The 16,695-nt window shown below is 42.7% G+C and overlaps 1 protein-coding gene across 5 annotated transcripts in view; it reads right to left on the reverse strand.

Annotated features, from left to right (window-relative positions):
• The window catches only part of NEK10 (NIMA related kinase 10), a 110,244-nt gene that overhangs the window by 58,032 nt on the left and 35,517 nt on the right, over positions 1-16,695 (reverse strand). For all 5 annotated transcript variants that reach the window (XM_053410571.1, XM_053410572.1, XM_053410569.1 and 2 more), the window contains exons 17-22: positions 15,617-15,719; positions 14,400-14,528; positions 13,078-13,215; positions 10,329-10,374; positions 8,480-8,601; positions 6,769-6,871 (exon numbers count right to left, since the gene is read on the reverse strand). In XM_053410571.1, coding sequence (XP_053266546.1) covers positions 6,769-6,871; positions 8,480-8,601; positions 10,329-10,374; positions 13,078-13,215; positions 14,400-14,528; positions 15,617-15,719 — 641 coding nt within the window. The remainder of the gene's footprint in view (positions 1-6,768; positions 6,872-8,479; positions 8,602-10,328; positions 10,375-13,077; positions 13,216-14,399; positions 14,529-15,616; positions 15,720-16,695) is intronic.

Genomic DNA, 16,695 nt, shown 5'->3' on the forward strand with positions numbered 1-16,695 from the left:
CTGAAACAGAAGATGCCAGATCCTTCTATATAGTGAGAAGGTGGGGAGGGGTATTACTCAGAAGGGTGGTGGGAATGGGTGATTGGCAGATAGCTGTGATGAGCCTGTTGACGACTCTTAACGACTGCAATAGGTCTTACAGGAAAAAGCAAGGGGTGAGAAGGTGAAAAATGGCTTTGTCATGTATAATGAGATAAGAATCCAATGTCTTTGTTCAGACCAGGTCTCTCCATGGTTTTAAGTTTGGTAATGAGTTGCAATTCAGCAGCTTCTCTTTCCAGTCTATTTCTGAAATTCCTTTGTAGTAAAACAGCTACTTTGAGATCTTGTATAGAATGTCCTGGGAGATTGAAGTGTTCTCCTACTGGTTTCTCTGTCTTGTGATTCTTGATGTCCGATTTATGTCCGTTTATTCTTTGGCGTAAGGTTTGGCCTGTTTGTCCAATATAGAGAGCTGAAGGACACCGTTGGCATTTGATGGCATATACAATGTTAGACGATGAGCAATTAAATAGTCCCGAGATGGTATGTGTGATGTTGTTGGGGGCAGTAATGGTGTTGTCCGGGTGTATGTGGCAGCAAAGTTGGCATCTAGGTTTATTGCAGGCTCTGGTGCCAGTGTCCGTGTTACGTCTGGTTGTAGTATTATTGTGGGTTAGGTTAGTGGGTTAGTATTGTGGGTTAGGAGTTGTTTAAGATTGGGTGGCTGTCTGAAAAGACCAGTGAGGGATCTTGCCTGTTCGCTCTCGAGCAACCACACCGATAGGCATAACAGGGGGGAATGAGATTTTAAACATGCTTTTTAAATCATTATAAATGAGATCCCAAACCTAAATTCTCAATAATTTATTGTCCTGAAAATAAGGCAGAAAAATGGAAGCCTCTTTAGCCGGCGAAGAAAACATCTGAGAAACCAGAGGACGGATTTTGGCAGAGCACTAGCTATAATGTTCTCATCTGTTACAGCAGACCAGGCTTTGCCAACACAACGCTCTCCAGATATTTTAGATTGTAAGCCTCGTCATCAGCTCCATCAGGCCACAGCTTTGTTTGCAGGGGCTGATTGTAGCTCAAAACATCTGGAGAGGGCACCAGGTTCATGAAGGCATACCATATACACAGGTGTATATGGTTGAGCAGCACAAGAGTCATGCCTGCACTTTGAGCAACATGACAATACAGCTGTTTTATTTTGCTCGTACTGCATGCTTCCATGTCACTTGGTTCCGTTCAGCCAAATAAATTAAAACTTACAGCGTTCCATCCTGTATAATTTATATCCGGACACCAGCACACGGTGCCTCTGAAATGCACAATAAGGAACCTGGCACTCTCCTTTACATCAATCAGCTGTGGAAGAACACTATTAAAGCGTTACCTTTGGGAGCAAATCTACTAATGAGCAGTCCTCTTTCCTTTCCTTTTCGGGGACTGGAGAGATGCCAGCCAATTATATATACATTACTTAAAAAGAAGATATATTATATAAGCACGAACAGAATCCGTGCACTAACATGAAGATACTAGGAAAAATCCTGGAAGAACGAGAGACTGCAAAATGTTTAAAACAGAATAAAAGTTGTAGAAGTTATTCTAGTTTGTTGTTGTTGTTTAGTTGTTTAGTCGTGTCTGACTCTTTGTGACCCCATGGACCAGAGCGTGCCAGGCCCTCCTGTCTTCCACTGCCTCCCGCAGTTTGGTCAAACTCATGCTGGTAACTTCAAGAACACTGTCCAACCATCTCGTCCTCTGTCGTCCCCTTCTCCTTGTGCCCTCCATTTTCCCCAACATCAAGGTCTTTTCCAGGGAGTCTTCTCTTCTCATGAGGTGGCCAAAGTATTGGAGCCTCAGCTTCAGGATCTGTCCTTCCAGTGAGCACTCAGGGCTGATTTCCTTCAGAATGGATAGGTTTGATCTTCTTGCAGTCCATGGGACTCTCAAGAGTCTCCTCCAGCACCATAATTCAAAAGCATCAATTCTTCGGCGATCAGCCTTCTTTATGGTCCAGCTCTCACTTCCATACACCACTACTGGGAAAACCATAGCTTTTACTATACGGACCTTTGTTGGCAAGGTGATGTCTCTGCTTTTTAAGATGCTGTCTAGGTTTGTCATTGCTCTTCTCCCAAGAAGCAGGCGTCTTTTAATTTCATGGCTGCTGTCACCATCTGCAGTGATCATAGAACCCAAGAAAGTAAAATCTCTCACTGCCTCCATTGCTTCCCCTTCTATTTGCCAGGAGGTGATGGGACCAGTGGCCATGATCTTCTAGTTTACAAATGAGCAAATGGAGGCATAAAGCTGCCTTCCACAATCTGAAGGCATCCAGCTTTTCTGGACAACGATTCCTATCAGCCCTAGACGGTATGGCCAATGTTCAGGGGTGGTTTAAGTCCAAAACCTCTGGAGAGGTCAAGGCTGGGAAATTTAGCCTAAAGCAAATAGCCAGGTTCCATTTTTACTAAGTCCATCCATTTGATACAGTGTTCACGTTTCATATGCTGTGTTTTTTTCTTTCCCTTTCATCACCAGAATCACAGAAATAAAAGAGAGGTGGCAGAGTAATGAAGACTGCAAGCCCTGTTTACTTGGGAGTAAGCCCCATTGAATTCAATGGGACTTACTTATGAGTAGACAAGGGTTTGGTATCGGCTGTTGGCTTGCCCTGATTTAAATGTTATTCTCCATAATGTCAGGGCAGCTGCTTTTAGGCACAAAGCAACGGCCTCTCTTTTCAGTCACATTTTTGGAATTTAACTTGGTGAGTTTTAGATATTGTGGCTTCCTCAATGGGTATAATGTGTTAGACTGCTTTTTAGGTTTATGAATGTTTTCAGCTTCTATTTTGTTCTAGTTTTGCATTGGTTTTAATTCTTGTATTGTGCTGCAAACCGCTTTTGAGATTGCTTTTCATAAATAGCACTAATAACTGAAATTCATAATGCTGTATGTACTTTATCTTTATCTAGATTTTAACCCTGCTTTGTAACATTCCCCCACAAAGTGTCAGAGAACGTTATTATAAATATATATCCAAAACCTTACTATAAGTATACATTCAACCAAAACATAAAATAACAAAAAAGTGCAAAACACATTAATGATACACAAATCTAATGACAGGGTTTTTTTTACTTTTAAAATCAGCAGCAGAATGATAATTATAAACCAGATATTTAACAGAATGTTAGGCTGTGGTTCAAGTCAGTCACTGCACAAATTATGGGATCAGGTACACTTTACCAGTTTAGGAGAGTTAACCTGAACTGAGAAACTATGATTACCAGCTTCGGAACAAGTCAGGATATTAAGCCAATTTCAAAACCATGGTTTGATATGCTAGTTTGTTCCAAAGTTGGTAACAACAGTTTCCTCATTCAGGCAAAATGGGACATTATGATTAGAGACTTCATGGATTGGTTTCTTATACCACAGAGGGAGAAGCGAAGGGGCTCTGTGTATGGGCTTGTTTAAATGTGGACTTATTGAGCTGAGATATGATTGACCATTCCAGCCAGTTGTTTCTCACCCTAAAGTACCACACTGGGTTATTATTGTGTGGATAAAAGGAAGGGAAGGGGAACCATGTACACAACCCTGAGGTCCTTGGAAGGCAAGTTCAAGAAAAATGAAATAAAGATATCACGTTGTCCCTATGCTCCAACCCTACCTGTTAGCACAGGTGTACTACTTCACAGGGGAACTGCTAACACCCTCCATGGTTATCACATATAGAAAATGGCATTGGGCCATCTCTTCAAATATTGCAAATTGCATCTAAGGCAGTGTGTATAAAATAATAATAATAATAATAATAATAATAATAATAATAATAATAATAATATATTTAATTTATTATTTATACCCCGCCCATCTGGCTGAGTCTCCCCAGACACTCTGGGCGGCTCCCAATCAAGTGTTAAAAACAATACAGCATTAAATATTAAAAACTTCCCTAAACAGGGCTGCCTTCAGATGTCTTTTAAAGATAGGATAGCTGTTTATTTCCTTCACATCTGAAGGGAGGGTGTTCCACAGGGTGGGCACCACTACCGAGAAGGCCCTCTGTCTGGTTCCCTGTAACCTCACTTCTCGCAATGAGGGAACCAAGGCCGTTTATGGCTTTAAAGGTCAGCATCAACACTTTGAATTATGCTCAGAAACATACTGGGAGCCAATGCAGATCCCTCAGAACCGGTGTTATTTGGTCCCGGCGGTCACTCCCAGTCACCAGTCTAGTTGCCGCATTCTGGATTAATTGCAGTTTCCGGGTCACCTTCAAAGGTAGCCCCACCTAGAGCGCATTGCAGTAATCCAAGCGGAAGATAACTAGAGCATGCACCACTCTGGCGAGACAGTCTGCGGGCAGGTAGGGTCTTAGCCTGCGTACCAGGTGGAGCTGGCAGACAGCTGCCCTGGACACATAATTAACCTGCATATATACATATAAAATATCTGCCAGTCATGATGGAGATGTTGCTCAATTGCTGGAAACCACAGGAGGGGATGGTGCTATTATGCTCAAATCCTGCTTGCTGGTTTCCCACACGCATCTGGTTGCAGCCATTGTGAGAACAAGATGCGAGACTGGATGGGCTATTGGCCGGATCCAGCAGGCTCTTCTAGTGTTCTTGTGGCTGCGCACAGGCAAATAAAGGAGTGTGCCGTTTAATACAAGGATGAGGCGCCTTCCACCCTGTTCCTGTACTCCATCTCCCATCAGCCCCAGTCAGCATGGCCAATAGTCAGGAATGATGGGAGCTGTAGTCAAACAGCATATAGAGGAGTAGAGATTCCTCACCTCTGGCTTAAAGGGCTAATCAAGAGCTCGCAATTTCACAACCTTCATGGAAGAGATGTGATATGTTTATTGGCATCTCAAAGCGCCACATGATTTGCTATGCTCAAAGCACACTTAATTCTTCCTAATCCAGCCTACTGGGTTTTATGCTGCTCTACATCTTCTGAAGATGCAGAAGACAAGACAACCATTCCCAAAATGGTTCAATTACAGTTGATGGTTATTTAGCTATTAATGTGATAAAGCCTTGTCTTTTCGAGGTTTGTTGCGGGGGGGGGGGAGGTTGGCTGTAAGTGCGCAATGACTTAAACACAGGCTCAGAAGCTCATAATCACACTATTTAATTATTCATGAAGCCTAAATGAGAAATGGAAACATTAAGAAAGCTCGTTTGCCCCAAAGGAAACAAAGCTAATGCCTTCCTCCCCCCCAAACCCACAGTGCTTATTTGTTCTTCATCTAAGATATCATTATTACAGCACACTAACCTAAATCATCCTACCAACTTTCAGAGACACATGCCCTACTCCAAGCAACAAATTAATTGAATGAAGAATTATTAAATTCCTAACCTGCAACAACAGTGAAGATTACGTCTCTCTCCTTCCTTCTGCCTAATACTGAGACTCTCTCTCTCTCTCTCTCTCTCTCACACACACACAAACACACACACACACACACATCCCACAAGGGGTACTTTCATCTCAACCGTATCCACTCCAGGCTGAATGAATATGGGCTCAGTTGTGTGCCATTGAAGGATATGTCAAACAGATATTGAAACAAATTCAGTAATGGGTCAATATCAACCACAACTGCCCACCACCCACTTATTCCATTCCCACTTTGACAACTGTTCGCCAGGGAGCAAATACACTCAACACAAATCTGGTCTCAGTCTGGATAAACATTGGACAGTTGGCTCTTTGAATATACTTATTTTACATCAAATGAAGTTGCAATGACATTGAGCCCATTCGAATTATATTCTCCTTATGTTTGGAAGGGGAACAAGGCACTAGGTGTGCCTCTAACCACCAAAAACTATGCATCAGTGTGTGTACATAACATTTAAATATCTTTGAGCTGGTATCATTACTGGATTGTGAATCCTGCCCATGTTCAGGCAATCACATCAAGGATTAAGAAACCAGAATATGTACAAATTTGGTATGAAGACTCCTTGTTCCCACTTGGTTCCTACCTCCACACGATCAAGGAAAACCCCGAAGGAACATAGTTAACCACAGCTTCTCCTTACATGTGAACTGAAAACTATGTTTAAAGGCTTCCCAACAAGCCAGGATTTGGAATCCAAATTCCAACATGATTGAAAACCCTTAACCATGATTCTTGGTTGCATGGTTTAATGCTGGCATCCAAATCCTGTCTAGTTTGAAAGTCTACCCATAGTTCCCAGTTCTCGCAAAATAGAAAGCCAGAGTAAACTACAGCTTCCTGGTTTGTTTTACTAGTTGTGCAAAGTAAAAGCAGACTACAGAGACAATAACTCTGTGCGTACCCTGGCTTATTAAGCCAGAATTTGATCATCCAAACAGAGCAATTGTCACCCTGAAGTTTTTGGAGAAAGGCCAGCATTACTAATTTGAAAAACAAAAATGTGCTGTGGCAAATAGTGTTCCCTTTTTTAGAAAACCAAAATGAAGCACCTGGACTAGAAGGAAACCACAAGAGTGTAAAAACAGAACAGAAGCAAGCCCGAGAACTATGAATAACAGAAGGATTTAAATAATAAAGCAATAATGCAGAAGAAATGTATTAGTTTCCCCATACACAGGAAAGATACAAACAGTATAGTATTGTCTGGAAAGAAAAGGTTTCACTTGTAGATATGCATTAGAAATGGTTTGGTGATGTCATTTATTCTGAATTAATTTACTGCAATTCACAATGGAAAGAAATCACTTTCTACTTAAACAGTCCAAGGTTACAAAATTAGAACTTACTGATGGTTACTTTATCCTTATCTCCCAGCATGATATTGTTTGGAGTGAGGTCTCGATGGACAATTCTCTTCTCTTTGTGCAAATACCGAAGAGCTAAACACAGCTTTACAACAAAGAAAAGTCTTAGCACAAATGCAAGGCCATATTCACCAGCAATAACCAAGGGGTATCTTAGAACCTGGGGACATGAGGAGCAAGCGTCTTACAGGAAGAGTTGCATCTAAACTTTGGAGCATGAAACCATTTAAGAAAGCCATTTGCTATAGGGAGGGGCTGTAGCTCAACAGTAAAGCTGTGCAAGGCCTCAGGTTCAACCCCATGCATTTTCAGATTGGGCTGCCTGAAAGCCCAGAGCTTCACTGACAGGTGTTACGGAAAAGTTTGTTTTTGCTGGGGCAGGTTGGGTCCCCAAGTATTTTCTTTTTCTTTCCCCCATGCCAGAAAAGGGTTAATGTACGGCAGCCTCTGATTGGCCAAGATTCTGAGGGGGGGTTGAAAAGGAGATGATTTGGAGAGATAGTTAGTGAATTTTGGAGGGAGTGTTGGCGTAGGTTGGGACTGAGGTTGGGAGGACGGGTAGGAAGATAGGGAGTGAGAGTTGGTTCTGAGTAGAAACATCCACTCTGAGGAAAATATCACAAGCTAGAGAAAAGAGTCTCTGAGCTTAGTGTGAAGGACAGTGTGTGGTGTCCTGTAAGAGTAATTAGACCAGGAATTAACTAGGAGGCTGAGGTTAAGACAGGAGAAGTAGAAGCTGTAAAGAGACGGTCTACTTAGGTCTCATTCCAGTCAGGAGGGGAGACATTCTTCTAGTAGGAGAAGACTCCCAAACCAGTGAAACCTTGGGTCTATTACTTGGAGTACCTCAGGAGTAGGGTTGTCTAAGGGGTGTGTAACTGACAGAAAGCACCACCTTTTTAAGAACCAAAGTATTAAGAACCAAAGTATTAAGTGTGAAACAACTGAGAAAACCTTGAAGTGAAATAACATTGTAAACTGAAGTATCCTAAGTTTTATCCACTCAGGTCATAAACTTCCTTGTTAAATAAAATCATTATTGTTTATTTGAACAAATCCTGCCTGAGACTCCAAATTACTAAGTTTTCCCTCACGCAAGTCCCCCACAAGATAACCTGAGGTAGTTTGAGAGAATTTGTGGAAGTGGTATTCTGTGAGGTGGGTGCACTATATTTAAGTGAGTGGACAGGCCCAACGGTGCCAGGGGGAAAAGAGCCGTCGCGCCTGTTGCAACAAGCAACACGGACAATATTGAGCTAATGGACCAATGGCATAAGTCAGATTGCTGGGTTCCCATGCACAGCCCTCTTAGCACTGAATCTGGGAGGTGGGCTGGGACAGAGATGGCATTGCTTCTGGTGGAGTCCTGTGTTCCTGTGAATTTCTCAGAAAAGGGAAGGGGTGGTGTGTACAGCAAGCTTTGTCATTTTCACTTCTGCTGACGATCACCAGAATCTTACATTCTCTGCACCGCCTCATCTAAGAAGCTCCGTTGTAATATGCTTCAGCACCAGTGACATTTAGTTTATCCCACCTTGGGTGCAATATATCAACTGCATAGCGCAGGCAACGTGTACGCACTTTGCGAAGTGCAAAAGGACAGATCCCTGACTGATAAGCAGCGATGAATGTCTATCCTAGGAGCAAGAAAACAAGACAAAGAAAAGCAACAAAGATACGGGCAGGTCCTTACTTGAATGAATATGTGCCATAGTCTGTCTTCCGTAAACTGTTGCTGCTTCTCCTTCAAAGAATGAAAATGTTCTCCCAGCGGTGCCCCTTCTATGAGCTCCATGACTATGTACAGCCTGTCACCTAGAAGCAACAAAACGAAATAGAAGCAGCAAAACAAGGGGGAACATTTCATTTATGTGCCCAGTGATTGGCCAGGAGGCATTATCCGGGTATACCTCCTGAGCATTTTGGAATCCAGACTGACCAATGATTCCTGTATAGGCAGACTAAGTGGCTTACCACTACTCTGGCAGGAATGTAACAGCAGAGGGATCTTTACCACCAGAAGAAAATGATTAAATGGTTAAACCATTACAATAGTGCCTTCTCAAAAATCCCTAAAACTGGACTGCCAGTACAAAATACTGTGTGGCATTCAGCTGTGGTGCCCCACTTGTGCAAGAGAAACTTATCATTCCTCTCATCCTGCCCCACTCTCTATGGCCCCCTATGGAGCACCCAAATCTGAATTTAGAATACTCATTTAAACATCCTTAAAATATCAATGACTTCCCTTCTCCTCTTTCCATGGTTCATTTTTCATATCATATTTTACATAAACTAAACCATTCAGTATTCCTTTATTACATCCATCGAGACTTATTTACACTGTTGAATTTATCCTAATGCTGCCAACATTTTCAAGTGTACACAATTTCCCCCCATATATTCAATAAACATTTTCCAATCTTCTTTAAACGTAGGTTCTTCTTGTTCTCTTATTCTATATGTTAAGTCCGCAAGCTGTGCATATTCCATCGGTTTAAGTTGCAATTCTTCTTGAGTTGGGACCTCACTCATTTTCCATTACTGGGCTAACAAAATACGGGCCGCAGTACTGGCATACATAAATAACTAGCAAATCTAAAGCATCCACAACACTATAAGTTGGGCTAGTCTTTGTCTGGGTTATAAACTTCTTAACAGCACACTTCTTAACAGCAACAAAAAGAGGTGCCAGTACTGTATACCCTTAAAAAAGGCCCTGGTTACACTCATGGTGGTCAACAAGGTCCAAGCGGAAGCCACCCAGGACTCCAGCCATAGAGATCGGTTCAGAGTTATGAGCCACCTGGAACATCAACGGCACCTGGCCTCTAGCACAAGGAATACACAGCCTACGGTGTATGTCTCCATCCTTGCAAACATTTATCTGCATCTTATTCACCTAGGCCAAAATCCTCAACAACCTCTAAAGGAAAGCATGCAGGAAAAATAGAGGATTGTATCCAACATCACTCCTAGTCAGAGTAGATGCATTAAAATTAAATGACATGACTAACTTCGGTCCATTCAATTACCCTGAACAGGTGTTAGTGGGATACAATGCAGATTTTTATTTCCAGACTTGACATAATCTCACCTATATACTGATGCTTCAAGCCTCTTGCCTTCTATTTGAATCCTGACTAAAGCACAATCTTATACATATCTACTCGGAAGTAAGGTTTCCTGGGTTAAATGTGGCTTACTCCCAGGCAGTGCTAATTTTCTAGAAAAAGAGGTGTTAGAACTCACCATGAACGCCTCTCTTGTTCTCTTATAATGGCAATGGCGCCCACCTGAGTTCAGTGAGTTCTGGCTGAAAAAAAGCCCTACTCCCAAGTAAGTAGGTATAGGATTGCACCTGAAATCAAATCAATTTTTCCCAGGTCTCCTAATGTGGGGGCTGCAGCTGGAATATAAGCTTCCTGACGACAACAGAAAATATATAAATCATTTTCTTTTTGTAGTTATCTTTTTCCCCCTTTAATCTTATTATAACAATATACTCGTTATGGAATGTAGCCCTGAAAGTGCATACTTACTTTCTAAGAAGGTTCTGTAATATCGTACGACATTAGGATGATAAAGCTACAATAAAAATAATGTATACAGTTATGGTTAGATGGAACATCCATTTGTATCATATCTTCAGAATGTTCCTCTTGGTGGCAGTTATGGCAAATACGTTTTAAGACTGTGAACACCAGCACAGTATCTTGACCTTTAATACTGTGCAGGAATCACTTCTTTATTTAAGATATTGTGGCCAGAATCAGTAAGAGATAACCATAACGTCTGCCTTCTCTATACTGCCTATGGAAATACTGTATTCCCCGAAATTGCTCAGTTCTCTTTAGTAAGGTTTTCTCTCCCCTTTTATCAGTATTTGGTCTCTTTATGGCCTACTTTGCAGAATGCTTTTAAAAAAAGGGGGGTAACTCGAGGGGCCAACTTGAATACAATATTGAGCAGGCCCAGGTAAGCACTGCCCCGCATAATCAATCACACGACGTGGTGCAATGGCAACGCCCATCAACTTAGGGGGGGTGCAGCCCCCTCAAATATTTCATTGTCTCCTATGTAAGGGTTGTTCTTTTTCAAGAAAGAGAAATAAAAATAGGTGAGCACAGTAAGCAAAGTTCAATGGTCTATGTGAGAGAGTGAATTGGACTTCCACTCAGTACACAAGGGGACCTCACATTCTGCTCCTCCCACCCCACTCCAGTCACACACCCACACACCCACAATTGACTCTGGGCGGTTGCGGGACCATCTGGATTTGTGGGGTCTGCAAGGGGGAGAAGAGGGAAGGGTAAAGCTGCAAATACCAATAGAGTTTGCCCAGTGCAACATGAAAAGGGCCCACAAATTCCTTATGTGAGCACCACCACACACATACAGTCACTTTCACACTATGTCTTAGATGCATTTTCATATATTTCAGCAGGAAAAAGGATATGAGAAACTGGTTCTCATAATGCGACCCTAAGCACGTGAAATCCATGAGACTCCAGCTTAATGAATGTATAGCAAGACTTCATGATAGCTAGCTTAATAATGGTCCTTCATGTATGTTCTACGGTATTTAGGGGTTAAACTAGATGTTACTTTAATAGGTAAATGTAAAGGACCCCTGGACGGTTAAGTCCATTCAAAGGCGACTATGGGGTTGCAGCGCTCATCTTGCTTTCAGGCTGAGGGAGTCAGCATTTGTCCCCAGACAGCTTTCTGGGTCATGTGGCCAGCATGACTAAACCACTTCTGGCGCAACGGGACACCATGACGGAAACCAGAGCGCACAGAAACGCTGTTTATCTTCCCGCCACAGCGGTACCTATTTATCTACTTTCACTGGCATGCTTTCGAACTGCTAGGTTGGCAGGAGCTGGGACAGAGCAACAGGAGCTCACCCCGTTGCTGGGATTCAAACCGCCAACCTTCTGATCAGCAAGCCCAAGAGGCTCAGTGGTTTAGACCACAGCACCACCCACATCCCATTACTTTAATAGTGTGTTGGGATTCTGTGCTCTTTCTTTACAAAGCAAAAGCAGCTGCGGGGAGCAGCTATTCCAACCAGGTCCACAATTCAGGTGCAGAATAATTTGTAACAGTCTCCCATATCCTGTTTTCCTGCTGAAATTTGCCCCCTGCTCATTACAGCTAGAGGTTACGTGGGGGAAAGCAAATGTAACTGGAAAATATTTCTGTTCCCTAAAGCAGGGAAAATAGGAACCTGAAAAACAAAGCGCTATTGGCACCCTGTCATTACTTGGCGACTGCCAAGTGTTGTAGCATGACATGTTTTTTTAAAAATATATATATATACTGCGTAGGTAATAGAGCAACTTTTCGCTTTCATGGTTCCATTAGGCTACAACTCTTTACACACAGTCCAAAGAACAAACAAGTAAAACGTTTCAACTGGAAAATACGTTGAAATAGCAATTCTATTTCAAAATATGCATTGAAATAAAAGTCATGTTACTTGCAAGCTAGTTCTGATTGAATTTCAAACTTCACAAGGTGTTCTAACCCCAAAAAACCAAATTGCTGTCAGTGCATTTTCTTGTTGAGATTTGATTTTTTTTTTTAACTCTTCAAGTCACAGTGTAAAATTACAGTTGCTGGGCTGGCAACTGGGGTCAGGAAATGCTTGGTCTTGAATATGCTTTCACTGAGCATTTGAATTGCCTGAGTACATTTTCTCCGTTGGATCTTAACGTGCATTCATCCTGATGCAGATGCATCGCTCTCTAATGTTTACGTGAGAATGGGTTTCCCCATTTCCTTCAACGGAAAGGTTATCTCCTCCATGTGGACATCTTTGCCATGCATGAGGACTGCGACCTCCATAGAAATGAATGAGGAAGTAACCTCAATAACAAACTGGTAGAGCGGAAAGTCAGACATGCTTAAAAACCATTAAAAATCAATTTAAGACGGCGACTGCACATATAAATCCCACTTCTTCCAGCTTCCTCTGGATTAGCTAACCAACTACAAAAGCTCATTCAGTTCAACTGGTGTAGAAAACCTTCACAGAAATGGTTGCCACTGATGCTGTCTTATTTTTGTATTTAACACAAGTACAAATAGCACATATCACAGCAACGTATTCAGTATGATACTTAAAAGCAATGTTATTACAGGTGTGAAGGTACTTAAAAACAAAACAAAGCATCATCAGTGCAAGCAAGTTACTTTCCAGTTGGCTTCCAAAAACCATACCACTGTTTGGAAGAGAACTCCACTAATTTTGATGAAACTTATTCCTGGTATGTTTTGACTCACCTGCTCTTTTATTATAGTTAATTCAGAGACAATGTTCTTCACACTGCTGTCTCTGTCCTTTTTGTCCTTTCCAAATGCTGGATTATGTAGATTAATTTCTTTCATCGCTAGAAGGTTCTGACCACTGCGTTTCCTAACCTATGTGGGGGTTAAGAACAACAGATAAGGAACAAGATTAAAACAAGCACTATTTGTTCATCAAAACTAACTGTACTGTGTCTATTTTAAGAAACGTCCTTTTTTAAAAAACATCTAATAACCAGCTTGAAATTCACTGAAGCCTCCATAGGGCAATCAAAACGTGACATGTGAGTATATGAAAGAAAATAGTAACAGATCTATGCAGAAATTGGGGATCTAAGGCCTACTCAGATGCATACATCATGGTAGAACAAATACTATTTTGCATTCATATAATGCATTGCAAGTTATTTAAAGTACAGTGGTGCCCCGCAAGATGAACGCCTCGCAAGACGGAAAACCCGCTAGACGAAAGGGTTTTCCGTTTTGGAGGTGCTTCGCAAAACGAATTTCCCTATGGGCTTCCTTCGCAAGACGAAAGCCCATAGGGAAATCTCCGGGACAGCGGGGAAGCGCAGCGCGTCTTCCCCACTGTCCTCGGACCTCCTCCGAAGGCTGGCGGTGGGGCGGAGAGACCTCCTCCCACCGCCAGCCTTCGGATGGCTGCTCCGAAGGCTGGCGGTGGGGCGGAGAGACCTCCTCCCGCCGCCAGGCTTCGGAAGGCTCCTCCGAAGGCTGGCGGTGGGGCAGAGAGACCTCCTCCTGCCGCCAGCCTTCGGAAGGCTGCTCCGAAGGCTGGCGGTGGGGCGGAGAGACCTCCTCCCGCCGCCAGGCTTCGGAAGGCTCCTCCGAAGGCTGGCGGTGGGGCGGAGAGACCTTCTCCCCGCGCCAGCCTTCGGATGGCTGTCCTGAAGACTTGCGGTGGGAGGAGGGTTAATTTCGTCTTGCGAGGTACCACTGTACTTGACCTATATTATGTCAGTAATCTTTACAGGAATCCCATATAATAGCACCGGTATCGCTAGACACACATTGAAGATTTGAGGAGGGGGGCAAGTGCTGAAAGATAGCCCTTCTAAGCACCATTTTGCATTTGAATAAACTGGAAGGAGATCATGGGACAGCCTGGGCCAGAGAAACAGTGGGGCCAGCAGACCAAGGCTCTGTGTAAACTAGCATATGGTCCACCTTTACAGTTGGGGAAAGAGTGGAACAAATTTACAATAACATCACAGGCAAGGGTCGAGTAAAAGTATATAAATGCATGGCAAGATTTGATACATATCCCAAAGCCTATTTACCTTGTAAACACTTCCAAAGGCTCCACTGCCAAGATGGTCCAATATTGCATAATTGCCAATGTATTTCGTAGGTGCTTTGTTTTGATTAATGTCTTCAATGTTTTCCGCAATTTGCTTCACTTCATCCTCCTAGACATGAAATGAGTTAAAAGACTTGTTTTGATTTATGCAATCTTTTGCCAATAGGACATTGGTTTGGGCTAACAACATGGGCTTTAGATGCTTTAGAGATCACCTTCTCCCTCATTGGTCATCTGATTCTTTCGCAGAAACCAAGAACCCTTTTGTGGTTATTGTGCCGATGTGTCAGGCTCCGACAGCAAGAGAACATGGATGAAAACTGGCTATGCAGTTTGTCGTTTGTCCTAGGGCAGGAGTGACCAAGCCTTTTTTGCCAAAGGTTTATATCCACCCCTCCAGGCAACACATCGTAGTGGTTGGGTGAGGCCAAAAGCAGATGTGGACACCACAGTCTCAAATGTGCAGCTGACACACAACACGCACAATGGCAGGCACACAAATAGGCACAAAGCACTCCTCCCATGCAAATCAGCTGAGGATGGAAGGCCAGGGGCATATCGTGGGGAGCACAAGGGTGTGTGTGGCCCCAGGCGCACAATTTTTGAGGGGACACAAACCAGGTACCCACAGTGTGGCCAGCCTGGTGCTCCTCTCCACCCACCAAGGGTGACATTGGCCAGCCGGGCTCCCTTCTGCAAGGTGGGCAAGTGGCTCAGTATGGCCCCACTTTGCTCCGGTGAGGATGGGGTTACTACAGCAGCAAAGGCTAGGCTAGCACCCCCCTCCCATCCGGTGTGCACACATGCGCTTGCCCTGGGCACCAGCAAACAACGTTACGCCACTGTTGAGGGTTATCACCCCATCTCTACTCATCAAATGGTCGAAATGATGATCAGGCTACTGGGCTCTGCCCACCCTAATATTTTTGCTTTCACTAAATTTGGTGGGGTCCTAGAGGATCAGGAATATTGGGGTCGGGGCAGATTCTGTCGCTGTATTGGAGGTTAGCCACCTTTATCCCACAGCCTGCCACCCGCTTCAATTGGAGAGATGCCTAAGCCCATGTGTTTATGAAACTTTATTTTTTATTTTTTGCAAGATCTGTTCATTAACAATATTTTTAAGATAGGGTAAGCTTAATTTTTTTAGCAGTGTGTTAGTGTGACTAAGGAAGTAAGCAAACATTTACTACTTACCAGTAATGCATTTAGCTTCGATACCAGCTCTTCATAAGCACTTATCTCCCGAACATAATGCCCAATGTCAATGAAGCTCTCAAACAAGTGTGTAGGGAAGAGCCTACAAAATGAAAAACTACTTATTTATAGAATGCTGCATAAAGTTCACACCCAATTACATTGCAGGGGAGATGTCTAATTTCACTTCGCTGAATAATAATTGTTATTGCTTGACTGGTTTTCTAGGGACAAAATTGTGTTAATAAGGACGACAGGGATTTTAATGAGATAAAGAAAGGGTGGTTGACATATGACTCTCCAAATGTTCTTGGTTTCTGACTCCCACCAGGCCCAGTCAGCATGGCCAGTGGCAATGGAAGATGGGAGCTGTAGCCCCAACAGCAACAGCTGAAGGAGTGACCGGTTGAACACGCCTGGACTGGTCAGATCCCCTATCTTCAAACCAAATACCATTTAACATTTAAAAAATCCTGTAGCTCTTATATAGTACAGTTATATTCTGCCAGTATAAATTTTATATTAAGGAGTTGTAGCCAGGTCATTAACACAAGAAACAGAACAGACTGTCTACTTTATTGGCTCAGACAGTAGCTTCAGAACAGCCAGCCTTTGAACCCCACAAGAGTCTTTTCAAGGGTTGTTTATTCAGAGTAGAAATACAGTCAATGAGCATGACATTCTGCTAATTAATTTGACCTCACTAGAAAGATGGCCTTGCATTTAGTTTTAGAAACACTGAAAATGATGGGAAAGAAAATGCATGTTTTTAAACAGGAAAGCTGCTATCCCTAATTCCATTTATGCTTCAAAAAAAGTTATATGAATCATGTTATGACACTGATGCAGAAGGCTGATGGAAATACTTCTATGTGCTAAAAGTCCATGCTGAACCCCAAACGTCTGAAATATCTGCTCAACATCTGATCACATGAAGGTTCTCTATCTTGAGCCAATATTAAATGTAAGAAATGTAAGAAAGAGAAAGAGAGAAAGAGCGCACAATTTTTAATGCATTATTCGACTGCAATGTTTCCAGACTGATGACTGAGCTGTTTTTCTCCTCAATTGAAATTGGA

Source organism: Podarcis raffonei, chromosome 12 (assembly GCF_027172205.1).
Source record: "Podarcis raffonei isolate rPodRaf1 chromosome 12, rPodRaf1.pri, whole genome shotgun sequence".
Classification (NCBI taxonomy): Eukaryota; Metazoa; Chordata; class Lepidosauria; order Squamata; family Lacertidae; genus Podarcis; species Podarcis raffonei.